The following is an 18960-nucleotide window of genomic DNA, read 5'->3' as shown; positions in this document are numbered from 1 at the left end:
TTGAAATCCCTCCCTTATTTTGATATGCCAATCAAAACTATTTACATGTCTTCACTTATCAATCCCGTTAAGCCTTGTTCCAGCAGGCATCAGCCCTCTGTCTATTTACTGTGCCACTTACCTTCTCTGTGCCCTTTTCTCTCTATTAATTCCCCATCTGTCTTCAATCGCTCTGGGAAAATCATTTTTGTCTGTACTTTCATTTCTCCTCATTTATCACTTGCAAACACGTAGCATATTGGATTTCTGTAAATAATACACTCCTCTTTCTGGAAACGATTTGAGCTGTCCCCATTTTAAATGTCTGCAAGCTTTTCACTTTTAATAAAAATTATACTGCAAGTACAACAATTAGTAGTAAAATTTTGAAAAAAAAACCCACCCAAAAGCAGCCATCTTTGAACAAGCACAAACATTCCATAATCACAGATAATCTTCTTACATTCAATCTATTGTTTTATTAATATACATGATTGTTCATTATGTATATTGAAATGTAATACCCGTGATGCACTCCAGCATCCACATAACACATGGTTCAGCACACTCTGTTCTTTAAGGGGATATCTGTGGATTTGCTCATCAGATACCAACTTACTGGATACCCTCCCAACATAACACACACATGTAAGCTTTTGCATATATAGGAGATCCAAATGCTATAGCCCATTCTTCACATGTAGATTGCATTCTCTGGAATACGCTATGGCTAGTTGCAATCTTGAGCGAGTCATGGGTGTTCAACTTGCACCGAAATTATTAAGGGCCAAACTAGATGAGACATGTGACATGAGTTGGGCGACTGCGGCATGCGGAACTGACTTCTCATGGAGACATTGAATTTTTACGTCCACTCACACTGACTTCTTATGGTCTCTGGGGCAAGGGTATCTCTGAATTAAGACAATGTCCACTTGGATGCTTGACTTGGCTAGTAGAGAGGTCTGAAGCCTGGCAGCTTGGCATGGCCTATCCGGGTACCAGGCCTTGGAATTTGGTCTGGAAATAACTGGATTTTTTGTTTCATATAGGCGAGACAAAGTAATTCAGACAAGCCTGAATCTGCTACAGAATGGAATTGGGGAGTTCACGTGTTCCTAATCTTGGAATTCTAAATCTTACTTCAAAAATTTTATGGTGGGGGACACAGTTGTGTGCTTTATGGATCATTAAATCTGCCTTTGCCACAGTCACACAGAAAGAGGGGGAAGAGAGTCTGATCTGAAATGCAAAAAGGGCATGCAAGTGAAAAACCCATACCTTGCCTCTCTCTACAATTCCCTTCTCGGAGAATTTTTCTGTCAGCCACGTGCACCTCTGCTACTGCATCTTAGCTGTGCTGAAAATAATCTGGGATGATGGACTGCAGGGTAGTAAAGACATAGGTGGAAGAGGATTTGAACCAACCCATGGACTCCATTTTCTATTAAAATTGAACTCACCTTGTTTTTAGACAAAACTGAGATAATTCTAGGTTTCAAACATGCTGATCAGCTGCCATTTTGTCTCCCAAAGAGTGTATCACCACAGCTGAGTGCTAATATGTTGTCAGTACCTCCAATATCTTTTAGTTCTTATTCAAAGAATGGGCAAAAAGCTGATCTTTTTAAAAAAAACCGAATCTCTGCTGCCGTGCATGAAAGATGGCCATCTTTTAAGTTGACCCCACAACAATCCTACGACTGATGGCCCCAGGTAAGGTGTAGATGAAAAGCACCAGGAATATGATCAGTATAATCAGAATCAGTCCGATGATGATGTATTTCTTGTAATTTCTCCAGATGAGATGATACAAACACTTGAAAGGATTGATAAACCAGGAGAAGGATGTGTCAGGCCGGCTAGAGTATTAAATGAAGAGAAAGGGGGAAAGCACATTTGTATCAGATCCATAAGCAAGTTATCATTGTAAACATTGCAAGTCACTGTCACTGAAACAGGAAAAATGTTTGCATTTCTCCCTTCTTCTGCTTAGTTACTCAGCAGACTCTGAAGCCTTCCTCCAGCCCAAGGAACCTTCCTCCAATGGAAGTGTCCCATCCTCCAGCACCAGGGCTGCCAGCCTCCAGTTGGGCCAGTTTGGTGCAGTGGTTAAAAGCGGCAGGACTCTAATCTGGAGAGCCAGGTTTGATTCCTCACTCCTCCACTTGAAGCCAGCTGGGTGACCTTGGGTCAGTCACAGCTCTCTTAGAACTCTCTCAGCCCTACCCATCTCACAGGGTGATTGTTGTGGGGATAATAATAACATACTTTGTAAACCGCTCTGAGTGGACGTTAAGCTGTCTTAAAGGGCGGTATACATTGAATGTTATATTATTATTATTATTATTATTATTATTATTATTATTATTATTATTATTGGGGTCTGGAGATTCCCAGAATTACAGCTGATCTCCAAATGACAGAAATCAGCTCCCCTGGAGCAACTGGCTGCTTTGGAGGGTGAACTCTATAGAATTGCACTCCAATGAGGTCACTTCCCTCCCCAGGTGTTACACCCAAATCTCCAGGAATTCCCAACTCACAGCTGGCAATCCTATCCCAGAGGAAGAATCACTTCTGTTGAAGGAAGGCTCCATAGGCTGGAGGAAAGGTTTAAACTTTGCTGAGGGGAGTTGCAAGATACAAGCCAGTGTCATAAACAGGGCTTTTTTTCAGCGGGAACACGGTGGAACGGAGTTCTGGCACCTCTTGAAAATGGTCACATGGCCGGTGGCCCTATCCCCTGATCTCCAGACAGAGGGGAGTTTAGATTGTCCTCCGTGCCGAGCGGCATGGAGGATAATCTAAACTCACCTCTGTCTGGAGATCAGGGGGTGGGGCCACCAGCCATGTGACCATTTTCGCCAAGGGCGATTTAAACTTTAACCCCCCCTTGTTCCAGCTGACCCAAAGTGACGTCATTGTGTGGCCCTGAGTTCCACCACTGAGTTCCACCACCTCTTTTCCCAGAAAAAAACCCTGGTCATAAACAATGTATTCCCTTTGCCCTGTCATTCTTATATTTTGGGAAAATCAGTTCCAGATGCCAAACATGCTTTTTCAGTTCCCGTATTACACAGATGAAAAACCACAGAGAGCCGCAACTCAACTTACTTTGGCTTTTCCAAAGGTTCCGGCTCCTTCCGGGCCTTGCCAACTGGGTTCTTCTCCGCTTCCTCTGCCGTGACGAGATGAAATTCAGCTTCTACTTTGCCCTAGGTTGAGAACAGAGTCCATTTTACTGGCTAGAATTTGAAAATATTCTTCACCAACCAGCACTTATGAATTATTCATGAAAATATGGATCAGCAGGGAAGATAACTAGATAATAAACCACTTGGCTCATAAAATGCAACTTTATATTTACTGATGAGAAAACACTTAGTGGTTACTTATAAATTCTATATCCCACCTCTATGGAACTGAAGACAGCATACATTTATTCACTTAATACTCTGAGAACTAGCCCAATGAATATATACAAACAGGATGCAAGTGTATGAAAATGGGATAGGCTAGTCAGAGAAAAAGAAAGCCAAAGTCTCATGTCCCTTCAATCGTTATGCAGCAAATCTCGGCCAAGTAGACACCAATACAATAACCAGCACCTTGTGCTCTTTGCCCCTCAGGAATTTTTTTAAAAAAGGATTCTGTAGATGCTCATGTAGAACAATAAAAGCCCAGTTAATGGAGAGGCAGAGAAGGCAGGTGAACCATTTGCTTTTAGTGAAAGGGAAAGAATGGATGTCATCCCTGAGAGGGATGCTGCAAATTTCACCAAAAAAGAGTTTGTCAGCTGAACTTACCAGGTTCAAAGGTGTCAGTCGGATGGGAGCCCATCCCCCTGTCTGGTTCATGCCGTTTGCATTGGATTGCAAAGCTGTGTATGTGCAAAGCCGCTGCCAATTCAAGCTAACTGGCAGCCATTTGCATCACTAAGGACTACTTTGGGCCTGATTACATTTGCGTCCTGGGCAGACACGTGAAGAAGGCAGTTAGAGCCAAACTACAAGTGACGCCTTACACAGGTTGGACACTTGTCAGCTTCCCTCAAGTTTTGATGGGAAATGTAGGCATCCTGGTTTTACAGCTTCCATTACAGCTGCACAGATGAACAGTGTGCCCCACTCGGCTCTTCTGTATCTGGGTAGAAAGCAGAGACCGACAAGCCCCCTCCTTCATCTGCATGCGCACTCGCAAGCCCCTTCCACCCCTCCAAACTATTTTGAATGTGAGTACATTCACACATAAAATGTGAGTTCAGTTGAGGTTTCCCCCCATTAAACGTGTGTTTAGTGCATGTGCAATCAGGCCATTAGATGAACACTGCAGGGTAGTATTTTATTAAGACACAGCATTTACTGATGACTGATTTATATGACCTGTGACTGATTTGTCTATTTAAACACTCGCCTGCTGAACAGAGAAGTTATGGAGCAAGGCCAGGGGAAAGGAGTCATAAAACTCAGTTGGGTTGTGTGAGAAAACACATGCGCGAAAAGCCAATTGAACTGTACTGTATGATAAAGAAGGAATATGGTGAAGCAGCCTGCCAAACAGCCATGAACAGGTCGATGTAAAGTCAAACTGATTACTGAAAAATCAGCTTCCTATTCACCAGTGAGCAGGATGTGAGCTAAACTGGAGGGGCATTGGAGCATCCCTAATCTCCGATGAGCAGTTAGTTTTTGCCGATATGTCAGTTACAACCCAGAAGTGACAACAGGTAGCTCTAGGAACCAGTAGAAACTCTGTGGTAAAGCCTGGCAGCCTTAGCTGAGGTGCATAGTCTATGGTCAAAGGAACCATACTAGGAGCCAGATAGGCAACAGGCAGCTTAGAGCCAAGCTACAAGTGACACCTTACACAGGTTGGACATTTGTCAGTTTACCTCAAGTTTTGATGGGAAATGTAGGCGTCCTGGTTTTACAGCTTGGCTCTCCATTACAGCGGCAAGACCAGGATGCCTACATTTCCCATCAAAACTTGAGGGAAGCTGACAAGTGTCCAACCTGTGTCAGGTGTCACTTGTAGCTTGGCTCTTAGACACATCCTGCCACTGCTTAATAGAATGGATTCCTCAAGGAATTCAGCTCCTAGACTAAGCAGAAGCCATTCCATTAAGGGCACAATCAAGTTACAAGAACAAACTACTCCATATTTGAAGTAGCATTGAATACATGACCCTATCCACGTGATCCTTTCCAGCTAGAACACATGATCCAATCCAGCTGGACTCTGAAATTGAGTTTTTCTTTTTCTACCACAGTTTAAAAGAGCAGAGGAGGGGGAATTATTGACTGGAAAAACAGCACAGAAGTTTCCTCAATATTACAGGCCCAATTCCCCTCAGGCCTTCTTGCTTCTTGGGGCCATATTACATGTTAATAGCATTAGTAAGTGTAAGGCTGCTGTGACTTGCCCCCTTTTGGGGGTCTTCTCCAAAAAATCTTAATAGTTAAAATACACCTACAGATGAAATCCCACAGCATTTCCACAGAATTTGGGAATCCACATGTCCCTACTGACTGACTGCCTCCTCTTGCAGATTAATTAAAACAGGGAGACCTTTGACATTTTTAAAAAAACTCCTTTGAATTAATAAGAAGAAAATTAAATGTAGGAGATTGTGGAGTGAGAAAAGGTGTCAGGAAATTATATCTCACATGCTTTTAAGTATGAAAGAAGATGCCTTGGGAAATTAACATTTTTTCCCCACTGCTCTCTCCTTGCATGTAAATGAAGAGATTCTTCCAAAGTTATCATTGCTGTTTGATATTCCATAATCCTGTCCTTGCAACTGAGTTGCAGTTCTGAGTAGATTAAAAAAAACAATATCAGGCAGGTCACTGAAGATGGAGTTGTATCACGTTAGGCTCTGAAATGTATTACTTACACCCCTCAAATATGCTTCCCTGGGGAATCAAAAGGGACTCTTTATAAGCCATCTAGCCCAACTTACTGCTCAGTGTAGGGACTCTGGAATTAGTCTTCTATTCAAGTACTAACTTGGGCCGTTTCCAGATGGCTTACCTGAAGCCGCGCCATGCCGCAACGTTGCGGATCATGCTGGGGAAAACACGAAATATCGCGTTTTCTCACGTGAGTTTTGCGCGACGTCGTGCAAAACTCGCACGAGAAAACGCGGTATTTCGCGTTTTCCCCGGCATGATCCGCAATGTTGCAGCATGGTGCGGCTTCAGGTAAGCCGTCTGGAAATGGTCCAGGTCCTAACCTGTTTAGGTTCTGAGATCTGATGAGATTAAGTGAGCCTGGACCATGCAGGTCATTTGCTCTTACCATTAGGAAATTTCTCCTAACATTCCTCCATACAGATAATTCCCCTGATGTAGAAAACTCTAGCCTTCTCCTCAGCGTGCTAGTTTTCTGCATACAAGGAAGTTTTTGAATAGAAAATCAGCAAATCACCTGAGCCCTCACATTACCAAGCGGTACAGCCCAGACAAATGTTCACCACCTCAGTGAGAAAAACTTAGGCCTCAAAAGAACAAAGTTCCTGCAACTGTAAACCAGATGAATGGAAAAGAGAAATCCAGAATTATAGAGAAAGAGATGGAATTTGGATTCATAATCAGCCAAGCAACTTCACAGTTGATCTGTGTGATATTTGAATCTCCACATAATGTGAATCACATTATTCCTGCTTATTAAAAACATCCACCCATTGCATCAGCTAAAGGTGCAGTTCATAGTCTTTACTCTTTAATGATTTACCGTGAGTTCTCCGGCTTTGATGAAAGGCCACCATCCTCGGACACGCTTCTGCTGAAATATGGAAATCTTGTTCTCTTCACTGGTTGCAGTTACCATGCTTATGTCACAGCGCTTGGCGGACTTGGCAGCTCGGGGGAAGCCATTCAGGTTCATTTCAAGGGAGCCTGCAGGAAAAACAACAACAACATTTGGCATTATTCAGAGACCCAATAGATAAAGTAACTTTCTAACAGTATCTTCTGTCTGGGACGAACGTAGCCAAGCGCCAAAGACTGAGCCCCTGTTAAGAAGAATATAATTTTCTCTAATGGCTGCAAAAGCAGAGGGTGTAGGATGGCTCAGAGGTAGGGTTGCCAAGTCCCCTTACCCTCCTGGCAGAATGTGGGGGGGACCTGGCACTGATCTTTTTTTTGTTCCTTGTGCATGTATGCTCCCGAGCCTAAATGATGATATTATTTCTGGGAAGTGACATCATTGTGCTGGGAGCACACGTGTGCTTTGCAGTGGGCTGATCTGGGCCCCAAACAGGCCCGATTTAGCCATTTGGGGTCCACTGTGAAGCTCAGGAGCACTCTCGGGATGGTGTGATGATGTCACTTGACATCGTCGCAATGCCCCAAGAGCAAACCTGGGAGGCCTGTTCCTCCGCTTTTCCGCCTGCCAACCACGTGAGTGGTGGCGGAGGTAGGAGTGGTGGATTCCCTGCCCCCACCAGGGGCCCCCTACTCAGAAGTGCCCACGCTTCTGCTTAGGATGCTCTTGTAAGTAAGATGGTACTTCTATATTCTGTGACACAGTTCAAGATTTGGGTTTCTGCCCACTGAATTCGGTAGAGGGTTTGGACCAATAACAACGAGGTATATTCAGTCACTCTGCTTACCAGCGCTTGAAGTCTTCTTCCAGCCTGAGGAACCTTTCTCCAGTGGAAGAGCCACTTAATTTAGAGGAAGTCTCCTTACCTGGAGGAAGGCGTCAAACTTTGCTGAGTGGAGTGGCTGAATACATCTCACTGTAGCTAGGAATTTTTCCAGACATTTTTTAAAGAAGAAAAGTATATGCTTATCGCTATATTTACACTGCTCCCTGTTTGACACAAAACCACAGTATCCCTTCCTGAGCTCTTTGGAGGAAGGCTAGGACAAAATATGTACTAAATAAATAATATTATTTTCTTTAAACACCCTTGTCCTCCAAAAAGTTCAGTGTAATGCTCTCTTCAGTTGCCCTCGCAGCAGCCCTTTAAGTTAGGTTAGGCTGAGGGAGGGTGATGATCCTATAGTCACCCAATGAGTTTTGTGATACGGTGAGGACTTCAGTCCAAGTATCTCCAGTCTTAGTCCACAACCACTACACAACACAGACTGACAGGCTTGCAGGTCTCCTGCTATGGTGGGAGATCTCCCACTGGCATCTTTGTCCACCACTTCTTGGAGTGGTGGGAGAAAATTTTTTAAAACCCAGACACATTACGGATATCATAACATGACTTCTGGACACAACCTGGAAGTGAAAAAGAGTAGCTCTAGGAATCGCTGGAAACTCTATGTTAAAACCAAAGAAGTTCCAGCAATTCCTAGAGCTATCCTTTGTTGCCTGACCCTCCTCCCATGGCCCCACCTCCAGACCTCCTGCCAGTTGCTAGGCTCAGCTTAGCAACCCTACTGCTAAGGAAGCAACCTGAATGCTCCATGTTTAAAGTTACACCCAGCAGGACTAATCGAGCAGATTGGGGAAGGGGGCAAAACAAGTTCCATCTCAGTATTCCATTTCTGACCTTAGCATTCACCACTCTTTCATGTGCCAAAGTGGACTACATAATCTGGTATTAGAAAAAGCATTGTTGTTGTTGTTATTATTATTATTAATGTCATTTATAGTCCACCATTCTCACTGAGATTCAAGGCGGATTACACAGTATGAGATTAGTACAATCAGTACATTTCCTGTCGCTATCGTTCAGATTCAATTAGCTCTGCTGATCAAAGGCTTACCCAAGAAATCATCTGAAGAAAGCCTTTCAAAGTCCCAAACCTGAAGCACCAATTCAGCTGGTATTTTGCGCTCTGTCTTGTCCAAGGAAAATATGTTCTCTCTCTTACAGACAACCACCTGCTTCTCCGCTGGGAGATAATGGAACGGGAACACAAAACGCCAGTTGAAGTTCCCTTCTCCAGTCAAAGAGTTGTAGTGCACGTCTGTCTCCTGTCGGTCATCTTCCAAGCCTTTCAGCCACCTTTTGGTTGCAAGTTCAAGAGAAGCAAAGAGATTAGGAAGGGTCTCCCTGGATAAACTAATCCAGCAAACAGGAGGATATTTTAGGCCAAAACCAGTGACTCTACTGCTTGCAAAATAACTTCATACTACTTTCCTCCACCCCAGAGTAAAACAGTGTAAAATCTCACATTCCTGGCTTTTACTGTCACCTTAAACATGTTTTTTACAAGAACCTGGTGTGAAAGGGGAGGGGTTTTAAACTGCCTCCCAAGCCATTTTCCAAACCTTAAATTCCACCCACACAGACACCAATGCTTTGTTGGAAACATACAGGTAACTTTTTTTCATTCAGTGGAACAAACAGTAGCTTCATGTGGGGTGAAGAGAACATTTAAGGTTGGGAAACTATACAGGGAGAAAGAATTACTTCCCATCTCCCCACCCCCCAACAAAATCATGACCCCATTCATTCATTCATTTATTGCTGCGATCCTTAGACCAAACATATAAAAAGAAATACATACTTAAAATCCACATTTAGATATAATAATAAGAGTATAAAACAGTTACATTACAATCTAAATACCATAAAATTTCCGTAGCCTGAGTACTACCATACAGAAGGTGGCTACTCGGTAAATAAACGTGGCATCTCTATCAGAAAAAAGAAACTCAACTAGCTTTTTCTGAGAGGCCCAGTTTTTTCCCGAACAATGGGGTAATGCTCTCACTGTGTGCTGCCTCGTAGTACGGGCATGTAAAAAACGTATGTTCCATGGTCTCTGTCCCCCTTAACTTACAGGTATAGAACCTTTCAGTAATAAGAATGTTCTTCTACTTGCCTTCAAGTATGGCAGAAGGAAGGGCAGAGCAGAAGAGAGAGAGAGAGAGCCAGAGAGAAGGCTCTTAAATCATGACCCAACTTGGAGTCCCCCCTTGTATGCTATTTAGGAATTTTAAAATGCACTGGAGAGCCTGGACCGCTATTCTGGAATCTTGCCATGTTGGACACCCTGCCCCCCCCAGGCAAGCAGACAAAACAGGAGATTGATCTAACCCTTTGAGAGCCGTTGTACAGGACTGGCAAATGTTTGGCTTGGTGGTCCTAAGCTGTGAAGAACAGTTCTAGGGTAGTGGTCTCCAACCTATCCAGATATGGGATTAACTTTTTAACCCTCAGATGGTGGCATGTGACCCACTAAACTGCAACCATTTGACAAGAGTGACATCACAGGAAGAAGATGTGCCAAAATTATCACCTCACCAAAGGAATGTCTGGAAGGGGTGGAGGTAGCCAGACTGGGTGAAAGAGAGAGAAGGTAAGAGAGAGGTTTTGCTGAGGAGGTAGAGGAACCGGCCTGTGCTAAAAAGTTCTTTCTGCTGCTGAGTGTATGCGGGCAAAGAATGGCAGGCAGTATGGCTCTCTCTCTTTCTGTGCATGAACACCAATAGTAGATACTTCCAAAAAACATCAAAAAGTGGTGGCTCGAGAGGAGCCCACAACCCAGTGAGTAGGTCTCCAGAAACCATCTGGTGATGATCCATGGGTTGAAGACCACAACTCTAATACTGTGTAGCATAATATATAATCTATGCCCTTGTACTTTAAATCCATTGCATCTTTATCTATCCTCACAGAACTGCGGAACTAAGAAGTATATCTTTTTAAAATAATGGTGGCATATTAATATTCTGAAGTTTGGTAGATCCACAGTCACAAAACTGCTTAGGAATAAACTTCAGGGTCTACCACAGTTTTGGAAGCTTCAACCTTGAACCAGGAAGTGCCAAACAGGACCCAGAACAGTGACTGGGTTATTCTTAAGTTTCAGAAAATAGCTTCTTTCAAGGGGAAATGCAGCTGGATTTTGCTGTCTCCTAAATACTTTTCTCCTTCACATTTCTACTGATTATCTTCTGCAACTGTAAGACATGTCAGGAATATTAACAAAGCTGTTTGATGACAAAGTTTCATCAAGAAGCTATTAAAATTCTATCCATTGCTGTTCTATTAAGGAACAAAAACACCCCAATCTTTCAAAACTGAATTATAATGCATTTCCCCAAGCCTTTTTGATATTTGAGAAAAAACTTTTTCTAATATGGTTGCTTGACTTCATTAAAAAAATTACTTTGCACTCACAATGTTTTGTAAGATGGGGCATCTTGGATGGACACTGCCTTGGAGCAAATTCTATGCTCCTCAAGAGCAGGCATATTTATCTTTCAGAGTAGAAACAGACAACCAGGTGACCACACCCTTTTATATGCAAGCTGCACACAGCAATATTTCAACACCAAATGAGTAACTCTGTTTTCTAGGATACATACATAGGACAGCTTAGAAGAACTATATTTTTCTGTTCAGTTGTCCGAGAGAATGGTGCTCCATAAACTTACTACCTGTGAACAATGCATTTTTGTTTGCAGGACCTTCGCTTGTCTAGTCTCTCTGTCGCCTTGGTCATACATTCACTTGGATAAAAACGCATTCACAAAGGAGGGGCAGACGAGTCATGCCTACTGATTGGCCTGTCCCAAGCCCCCCCCCCCCAACTCAATAGTTCCACTGGCGTGGAGCTTTAAACAAGCGTACCTGAACGTTCTAGAACCCTCAATTTTCCATTGGACCAAACTGCATGTACAGAAGCATCCATAAAAACACGCACATAGTGTCTGGGATCACCAAATATATGAACGTTAGGGCAAAGGGGTGGAACTTTGATAATTCCTCTCCATTGGTTGCTTAAACTGGTGACCAGGACATTCATCCATTCCCTTGAAACCTGTATCCTAACACTTGAGCATCTTCCATAAAAGAAACTCTAAGAACATCAGAGAAACCGTGTTGGATCAGGCCAATGGCCCATCCAGTCCAACACTCTGTGTCACACAGTGGCCAAAAACCAGGTGTCCTTAGGAGGTCTGCCAGTGGGGAAGGGACACTAGAAGCCCTCCCACTGATTGCCCCCCCCCCAAACACCAAGAATACAGAGCATCACTGCCCTAGACAGAGAGTTCCATCTATACCTTGTGGTTAATAGTCACTGATGGACCTCTGCTCCATATGTTTATCCAATCCCCTCTGAGCCAAACTAGATGATATGCATGACACGATCAGAGAAACTAATGTTCCCAAGCATGCCAGGGTCCAATTCAGTTCAGGAGCATGGTGCAGGGCAGGGAAGGGTTCCAGCCTTTCTTCTTGCACAGTTTTCCTGAGCTGAAACCGCTGCAGGGGTCACCGTTTGCCCTGCTGTGGGGCTGTATGTATACTGACTGCAGCATGTGGGGCCCCACAATGAGGCAAACGTGGCCCTTGTGGCTGTTTCAGCCTGGGAAAAGAACATGGGAGGGAAGGCTCAAATCCCTTCTCCCTCCCATGCCGCACTCTCAAACCAAATGGGAATATTAGTATCCCAATGTCATGTATGTCTGCAAGCCCCCTGATCTGGCTTGTGTCACACATGTATTATCTAGTTTGGCCCTCAGTTATCAACTTTCCTATACATCACAAAAGGCCCCACTCATGGGGCCATCAGAGGGTTCCTGAATCCTAGGCTCACAGCTGCGTGTGCGACCTACATGCTGAGGCTGTGCGTGAACTGGAATGCCGTTTATTTTGGCTTTTCACATTTTGCTTCTGGAACTCCGTTTTGTACGTGCGTCAATTCTCTGCCTGCTTAATTCTCGTCGGAGGTGGCATTTCTGATGAGCCTTTGCAGCCCAAATGCCAAGGCCACGGAGTTGTCATCAGAATGCATTTGCAAAACATGCCAATACCGCTGTGGCTCTCGTTTTTTATGTGTTAGCTTGGATCACACATTAATTCAGCAGTCAATGCAAAAACGAGAGCCACAAACAGTGCCAATACCTACCCTTTCACATAGATGTCACTTGATTTCTGTCCAGTAAAGATATTCTCATCCTCTAAAATGACATCTTCTGTATTCCAGATGATTATTCTTAGTTCATAACTAGGAGAAAAGAAAGGGGGGAAAAACCCTTAACATATAGAATATAAAATCACAGTGTCAAATGTTACTTGCTGATTTGTAGTCAACCATGCTGGTCTTATTTGGGAACAAAATCATTACATAAGCTCAGCACAAGAAAAGGAAGTATAACTTTGTGAGTTTGAGGACCTTGGGTCTGGTGTTTTTTTTATTTTGATGCAGCAACAGAATGAACAATTGTACATATAGTTGATTGATGGTAAAAGGTGGTTTTTTACGGGGTGGTTTGCCATTGCCCAGTCATCTACACTTTACCCCCAGGAAACTGGGTACTCATTTTACCGACCTTGGAAGGATGGAAGGCTGAGTCAACTTTGAGCCGGCTGCTTGGACCCGGCTTTCGCCAGGATCAAACTCAGGTTGTGAGCACAGCTTGGGCTGCAGTACTGCAGCTTACCACTCTGCGCCACAGGGCTCTTCCCAGTTGACTGATGACAGAATGGCGATATATATATATATATATATATATATATATATATATATATATATATATATATATATATATATATATATATATATATATATATATATATATATATATATATATTGGTTCTATAACTATCTTGACTTCCTTGACTACCTTAACTTTCCCCCAAAGAATCCTAGAAATTATTGTTTGGTAAGACTGCTGCTGAGAAGTCTGTTAGAACTCTCTAGTTCCAGCATTCTTTTGGGTGCAAAAATCAATTTTAATCCATTAAAATAAATTTCAAGTCAATAATATGCCCTGACTCGGATAGCCCAGGTGAGCCTGGTCAGATCTTAGAAGCTAAGCAGGGTCAGTCTTGGTTAGTAATTGGATGAGAGACCTCCAACGAAGACCAAGGTTGCAGAGGCAAGCAATGGCAAGCCACTACTGTTAGTCTCTTGCCAGGGGGTCACCATAAGTCAGCTATGACTTGAGGGCACTCCCCACCACCACCAAGTCAGCAGTATAGATAAAAACCAAAATAACTCATCAGCTTGAAATGCGATTGTAAATCAGCATTCCTACATGACTATCAGTTGATTCAAAAACTGCTGTACTGTTTCTCATCTGCATGCACCAACAGCAGGAGAGGAGCCCGAAAACCACTCGAAGAGGCATATGCAGATAGAGCAGTAGATTGAGCATGAATGCAAGCCACCCACTGAAAGGTTTGGATGTGCCCAGTTGGCAGTGAAAGTTTGCAAGAGTCCAGTGTCAAAGGAGCAGGAGTGAGCATTAGGGGTAGGGTATACAAAGCAAAAAGCAGGGGAAAGATGTGCAGAGCAATGTGTGGGTAGGTTGGCAGTGGCATATCAGTTTTAGGGACATCTCTTCCAACATAGGTAGTGTTCCTCATCTAAATTATTGTGTGCTCCAGGCCCTCTCTGTGACTGGCAGGCATCCCCTCCCCGAAACTGATAGGTGCCCTTTCCCCTCTGTGCAAAGTCAGAGCACTCACCCTGTGACCAATCCATTCCCTCTCTGTGTAGTATATACCTTCCTGAAGGCAGAGCACAGTTGCTATGGCTTTTAAGGCATGGTCCCATTTCACATGACCTGCCTCAAGCTGCCTTACACTGAATCAGACAGCTGTTTACTAGACCTACTGCCCAAAAGATTTTTACCACGAGATGCTTAGATCAACGGCTCCCCTCTCTGCTCTGCAGCCCCTCGTGGGTCATTTTCAGACTAGCAAACCCAACATGAATGAATATCTGAAGTCAGACAAAGGGGAAGTGATTTTCACAAACATTTTGTGACCTTCCAAAGACAGCATCCTCTTTTGGTGATTTTTTTACAGGTGGGCTGTGAAAGGAGCAAACATGTTTGTTTATTCCCGAAGCATTACCTGACTAGTTTTTGTACAGTGCCATTCTAAGCAGTTACCCCTTTCTAAGCTTATTGACTTCGACAGAGTTAGATGGGGGTAACTCTCCTAAGGACTGCACTGGTATTCTCTCAGTGGCATCCTCATGTATTCCATTGATCCCTGATTGGCTAGGATGACCAGTGCAGGATGCATTGCCCTTACTCTGATACAGGATGCATTGTCCTTTGTCATATGAGCACATGGCCAGATCTGATTGGTTAGGAAGTATCATGATATCATAACACTTACTGTGTGATTCCTGATTAGCTAGGATCATTTGAGAAAGGAGAACCTTAATTAGGAAACAAGATGGTGCTGAAGCAACACTAGAAAAGGGAAACAACAGTAGCCAACAGGGTTGAAAAGAAGTCACCATTCTCATTAACCAAAGGCTTCTTCAGGAAACATTTAAGCTTTCTTCAAATCTGTACATTTGCCGTGATAATTGAAATAGGCAATACTTTTGATTTTTCCTTAGATATAAGTGAATGATGGGAGAGGGCACAATGAGGATTTGAATTGTCTCTTACACAGCTTATAAAACTATGAGCTAAGATTTGTACTTACAGATACATTATTATTATGTATTAAATATAGATCTCTCTTGTTAGAAAACTCCTTAATTTATAGTTTGGATTAAAGATTCTGACGAAAATTTAACTGCTATTTTGGCTTCTTCAGTCTTTAGCCTTTCATTATTTTTTTGTGAGAAGAGACAACAATTCCATTTCTTTTCCATAATACTAAAAGCTTCACTGTAGCATAACTGCCATATTAATAACTTCCAGGAAAATACTCCAGATTAAAATATTGCTGTCCAAAGTCCTCATTAAATTCACTTTAAATGAGCCTTGACGTTTCTCAGCTTTTTGGGGTCTATTTTGCATTAATCACAGTCTGTTCAGTTGGCCTATTCAACTCAGGGATATTTATTTGCAATTATGTAGGCCAAACATTGCCAAGTTTCTTCATGTTACAGGCCCAAACAAAAACCTTCATTTGGCTTAAGTAAATAAGGGTCACTATGCAAATTTACCAAGTTTATCCCAGCAGATTCAATTGCCTTAGATTGGCTTAATTTCAAAGCTGTGTGTGTGTGTGCATGTGTGTGCACGCACATATGCGCACATGCACAAAAGCGCCTATAAGGGAAGAATTTTCCAGAGTACAATGGAGAAGTACAATCACAGAGAGACCTATGCTAGAGACACCTTTCAGATAGCAGGAGGTGGGTTGAAAGAGGCCTTGTTGCTGGTCATGTGTGAACTCCTCTCACTTTTGTCCGAGTAAACAGATTGACTAGGTGTCTCTATTGTTTCAAAAGCCTGTCAAACCTGTTTTAACAGAGGCAACAGTGGATCAAAATAGGTTTTGCTGCTGCTGTTCAGGGAAGATCAAGCAACTTGGCCTAGGAGAGCCCTTAACTATCTGGAGGTGGAGGAAAATAGAGACGCGGCTAATACACTGAAATCAATGCGTTTAGAAGAGTGTACAAGGGGTTTAGATACAGAGGAGTTAGCCGTGTTAATCTGTAGTTGCAAAATAGTAAAGAGTCCAGTAGCACCAATAAGCATAAGTTTTCGAGAACCACAGTTCTCTTCATCAGATGCATTTATACTTCTTCTCAATGGGTTTAGAAGGGTGTAAATCTGTTTAGGATTACACTGTTGGTTTCAATGGAACCTGGGAGTAGTTAGCTCACTACACAAAGTCTCTCCTTTGAAAGTTTTTACTCTACACACAGCTTGCTTTCCAAATTCATCACCATGGTGTGTGTGTGTGTGTGTGTGTGAGGGGGGGGTGTCACACAACCACCCTGGTAGGGTTCTTTATTGTTCCGACAGAATCTTGATTTCATCTGTGCTCTGCATAGCTATGTCACATAACCTTCTTGCCCCATTTTACAACTTCCTTTCCTGCCCCGTCCTCCTTTTGTTTGGACTTTGCATCCATATATACACATGCAGCTGCCAACACTTAGAATAACATTTCATCCATTTGAAGAAGGGGTGGGGGGTCTCTGGCTCACAAAAACTTGTGCCATGATAAATGCGGTAATCTTTTAGGTGTCATAATTTTTTTTCATTGTTAGAGCCTCTGCTTTGCATGTAGAAGTTTCCAGGTTCAATCCCCAGCAACTCCAGTGAAAAGGACCAGGCAGTAGGTAATGTGAAAGACCTCTAGGTGAGACCCTGGAGGGTCACTGCCAGTCTAAATAGACAATACTGACTTTGATGGACCCAAGGGTCTGATTCAAACTAATACAGTTAACTTTCTGGAATTTGTCATGATTGGAAGTGAAATCACAGTCAAACTGAACATTTTGCAACTGCAATTTTTTCACCAAGTTTCTTTGAATACATTTTTGCAACTGGCAATACTTTTTCAGACACCGATATACCACTTTTGAACACTGTTAATGGGAGATAGGAAGTGGAAGACGGAAGGTTTTACATCACGGATGCACCAATCACTGCAAGTTTTAAATTCGACATTGCAGAAGGGGAAAGCAAGCACTGATTTAAATATCCCTTGTGAAAAGGGCGTAAGAAAGATGCAGAAGTAGTATTGGTATAAAAACAGAGAGGAGCGTAATGAGTTACCCCTTGGGTTTTCTGGGGGAGATGTCAACGGGAGGTCCTGGGAGTGGCATATCCTTGGGAAACATGTCCACCCACATCTGCACACGCCCCTTTAAGAAAGGAAAAATAACACATCTGGTTTGATATTCTAATCCCATTAAGGATGAATTTATTTTACAAATAAACTCTCAACCAAAGCAAGGGTAGTGCAGTGTCCAGGAGCCTGAGAAAAACCAGGTCGCTGAATGCTTCAAAACATAGCTTAGAAAAGGAGCAAATCCTCAGGCTGTAATATAAATTTGTCTTCCTTTCCTTGCAGATACTTAATCCTGGTTGGGGCCAGAGGCATTCTTAGCAGGGAGAGAAGTAAAGAGGATTTTGCTGGCAGCAAGCTATCCACTTGCCTCTTGGCTCATTGGAACCAAGCCCTTGTGTATGAAATCTGTACAACATGCACACACAAGAACAAACAAATTTGCAAAACCAAACTGAAAAACTGACAGTGAAAACAAGCAAAATGTTTGACACAAAAACAAATTCCTACTGCCAATACTTTGAACTGAGCCAGGGCAATCGCTGGAAACCTCAACACTCATTTAGCGCCTCTAAATTCTGAGATGCTATTAACTGTTGGAAATTGCAATGTCTGGTGTACTGTAGCAGCAAGAAGGGAGAAGTGCCTTCTATGCAGGGGGCAGCAAGGATCTCTCTTGTTTCCTGGGGGTCATTTCCTTGTCTTGTCTCCTATTGGGCTAAACAGGGCAATATCCTGCTTCTTCTCTCTCCTGCCTCATTCATTCCTCTACAAGATGTAGTCAGATAGCAAGGACTCTATTCCTATCTCTCTCTTCACTCTCAAGTATGTATTTCTTAAATAAACTTTTTGCCTCTTTAATCAGCACAGCGTAACTTCTCTGCTCTGTTTACACTCCGCTAACATTAACTATAGCCCTGTGGGGCATAGGATAAGATCTTCATCAGTCCAGGTAGAAGAATTTACCTGCTCCATGCCAGGCTTATCTTTGTGATACAGGGGCCGAGTTTCGATGTGTTCAGGCACCATCTTACAGCCAACCCCGGGGATTTCATTCCAGGAACGTAAAACTTTCAGTGCAAGGTGTTCATATGATTCAACAGGTTCTTCTACAAGAGAAAGTGCAGCGAGCAGCCCATCAGAAATTGAGTTTGCTCATTATTACACAGATTAATACGGCTGTGTCAATTAGCGAAGGTGCTCGTTAAAAACCTGGTTTGCTATAAAGATGGTTTTAATGACTTCAAATGGAGCAATGCATAAAGCATACTCCATGCTTGTGTCTGAGAATACCCCAGGGAAGAATAAGAAAATGAAGTTAATCTTTAGAAAGTTATGAATCACTGCAAGCAGGAGACAACCTGGCTGGGCTAAGGCAGCCCAGACCTATAAAGATGCCTGCGCTCATGTATCTCTTGCTGGACTGGAAATGGCGGGCATAAATTGGGCATGCGTTGTGATTGGCTTCTGAATGTGCACCACAGTGAATATGGATTGCAGTCTCTCCATGCCACCTTGATTTGAATGTCAAGCGCTTTCTGATGTGCACATCCTTCCCA

At 43.0% G+C, this 18960-nt stretch overlaps 1 protein-coding gene across 1 annotated transcript in view; it reads right to left on the bottom strand.

Annotated features, from left to right (window-relative positions):
* Nucleotides 1-314: 314 nt before the first annotated feature.
* Nucleotides 315-18960, bottom strand: part of FER1L6 (fer-1 like family member 6) — a 133948-nt gene continuing 115302 nt past the window's right edge. The window contains exons 35-41 of the mRNA XM_054985903.1: nt 18368-18510; nt 17389-17477; nt 12810-12908; nt 8709-8950; nt 6718-6881; nt 3097-3197; nt 315-1841 (exon numbers count right to left, since the gene is read on the bottom strand). Coding sequence (XP_054841878.1) covers nt 1655-1841; nt 3097-3197; nt 6718-6881; nt 8709-8950; nt 12810-12908; nt 17389-17477; nt 18368-18510 — 1025 coding nt within the window. The 3' untranslated portion in view covers nt 315-1654. The remainder of the gene's footprint in view (nt 1842-3096; nt 3198-6717; nt 6882-8708; nt 8951-12809; nt 12909-17388; nt 17478-18367; nt 18511-18960) is intronic.

Source organism: Eublepharis macularius, chromosome 7 (genome assembly GCF_028583425.1).
Source record: "Eublepharis macularius isolate TG4126 chromosome 7, MPM_Emac_v1.0, whole genome shotgun sequence".
NCBI lineage: Eukaryota > Metazoa > Chordata > Lepidosauria > Squamata > Eublepharidae > Eublepharis > Eublepharis macularius.
The sequence above is the reverse complement of the archived record's forward strand: the minus strand, read 5'-3'. Positions and strand labels throughout refer to the sequence as shown.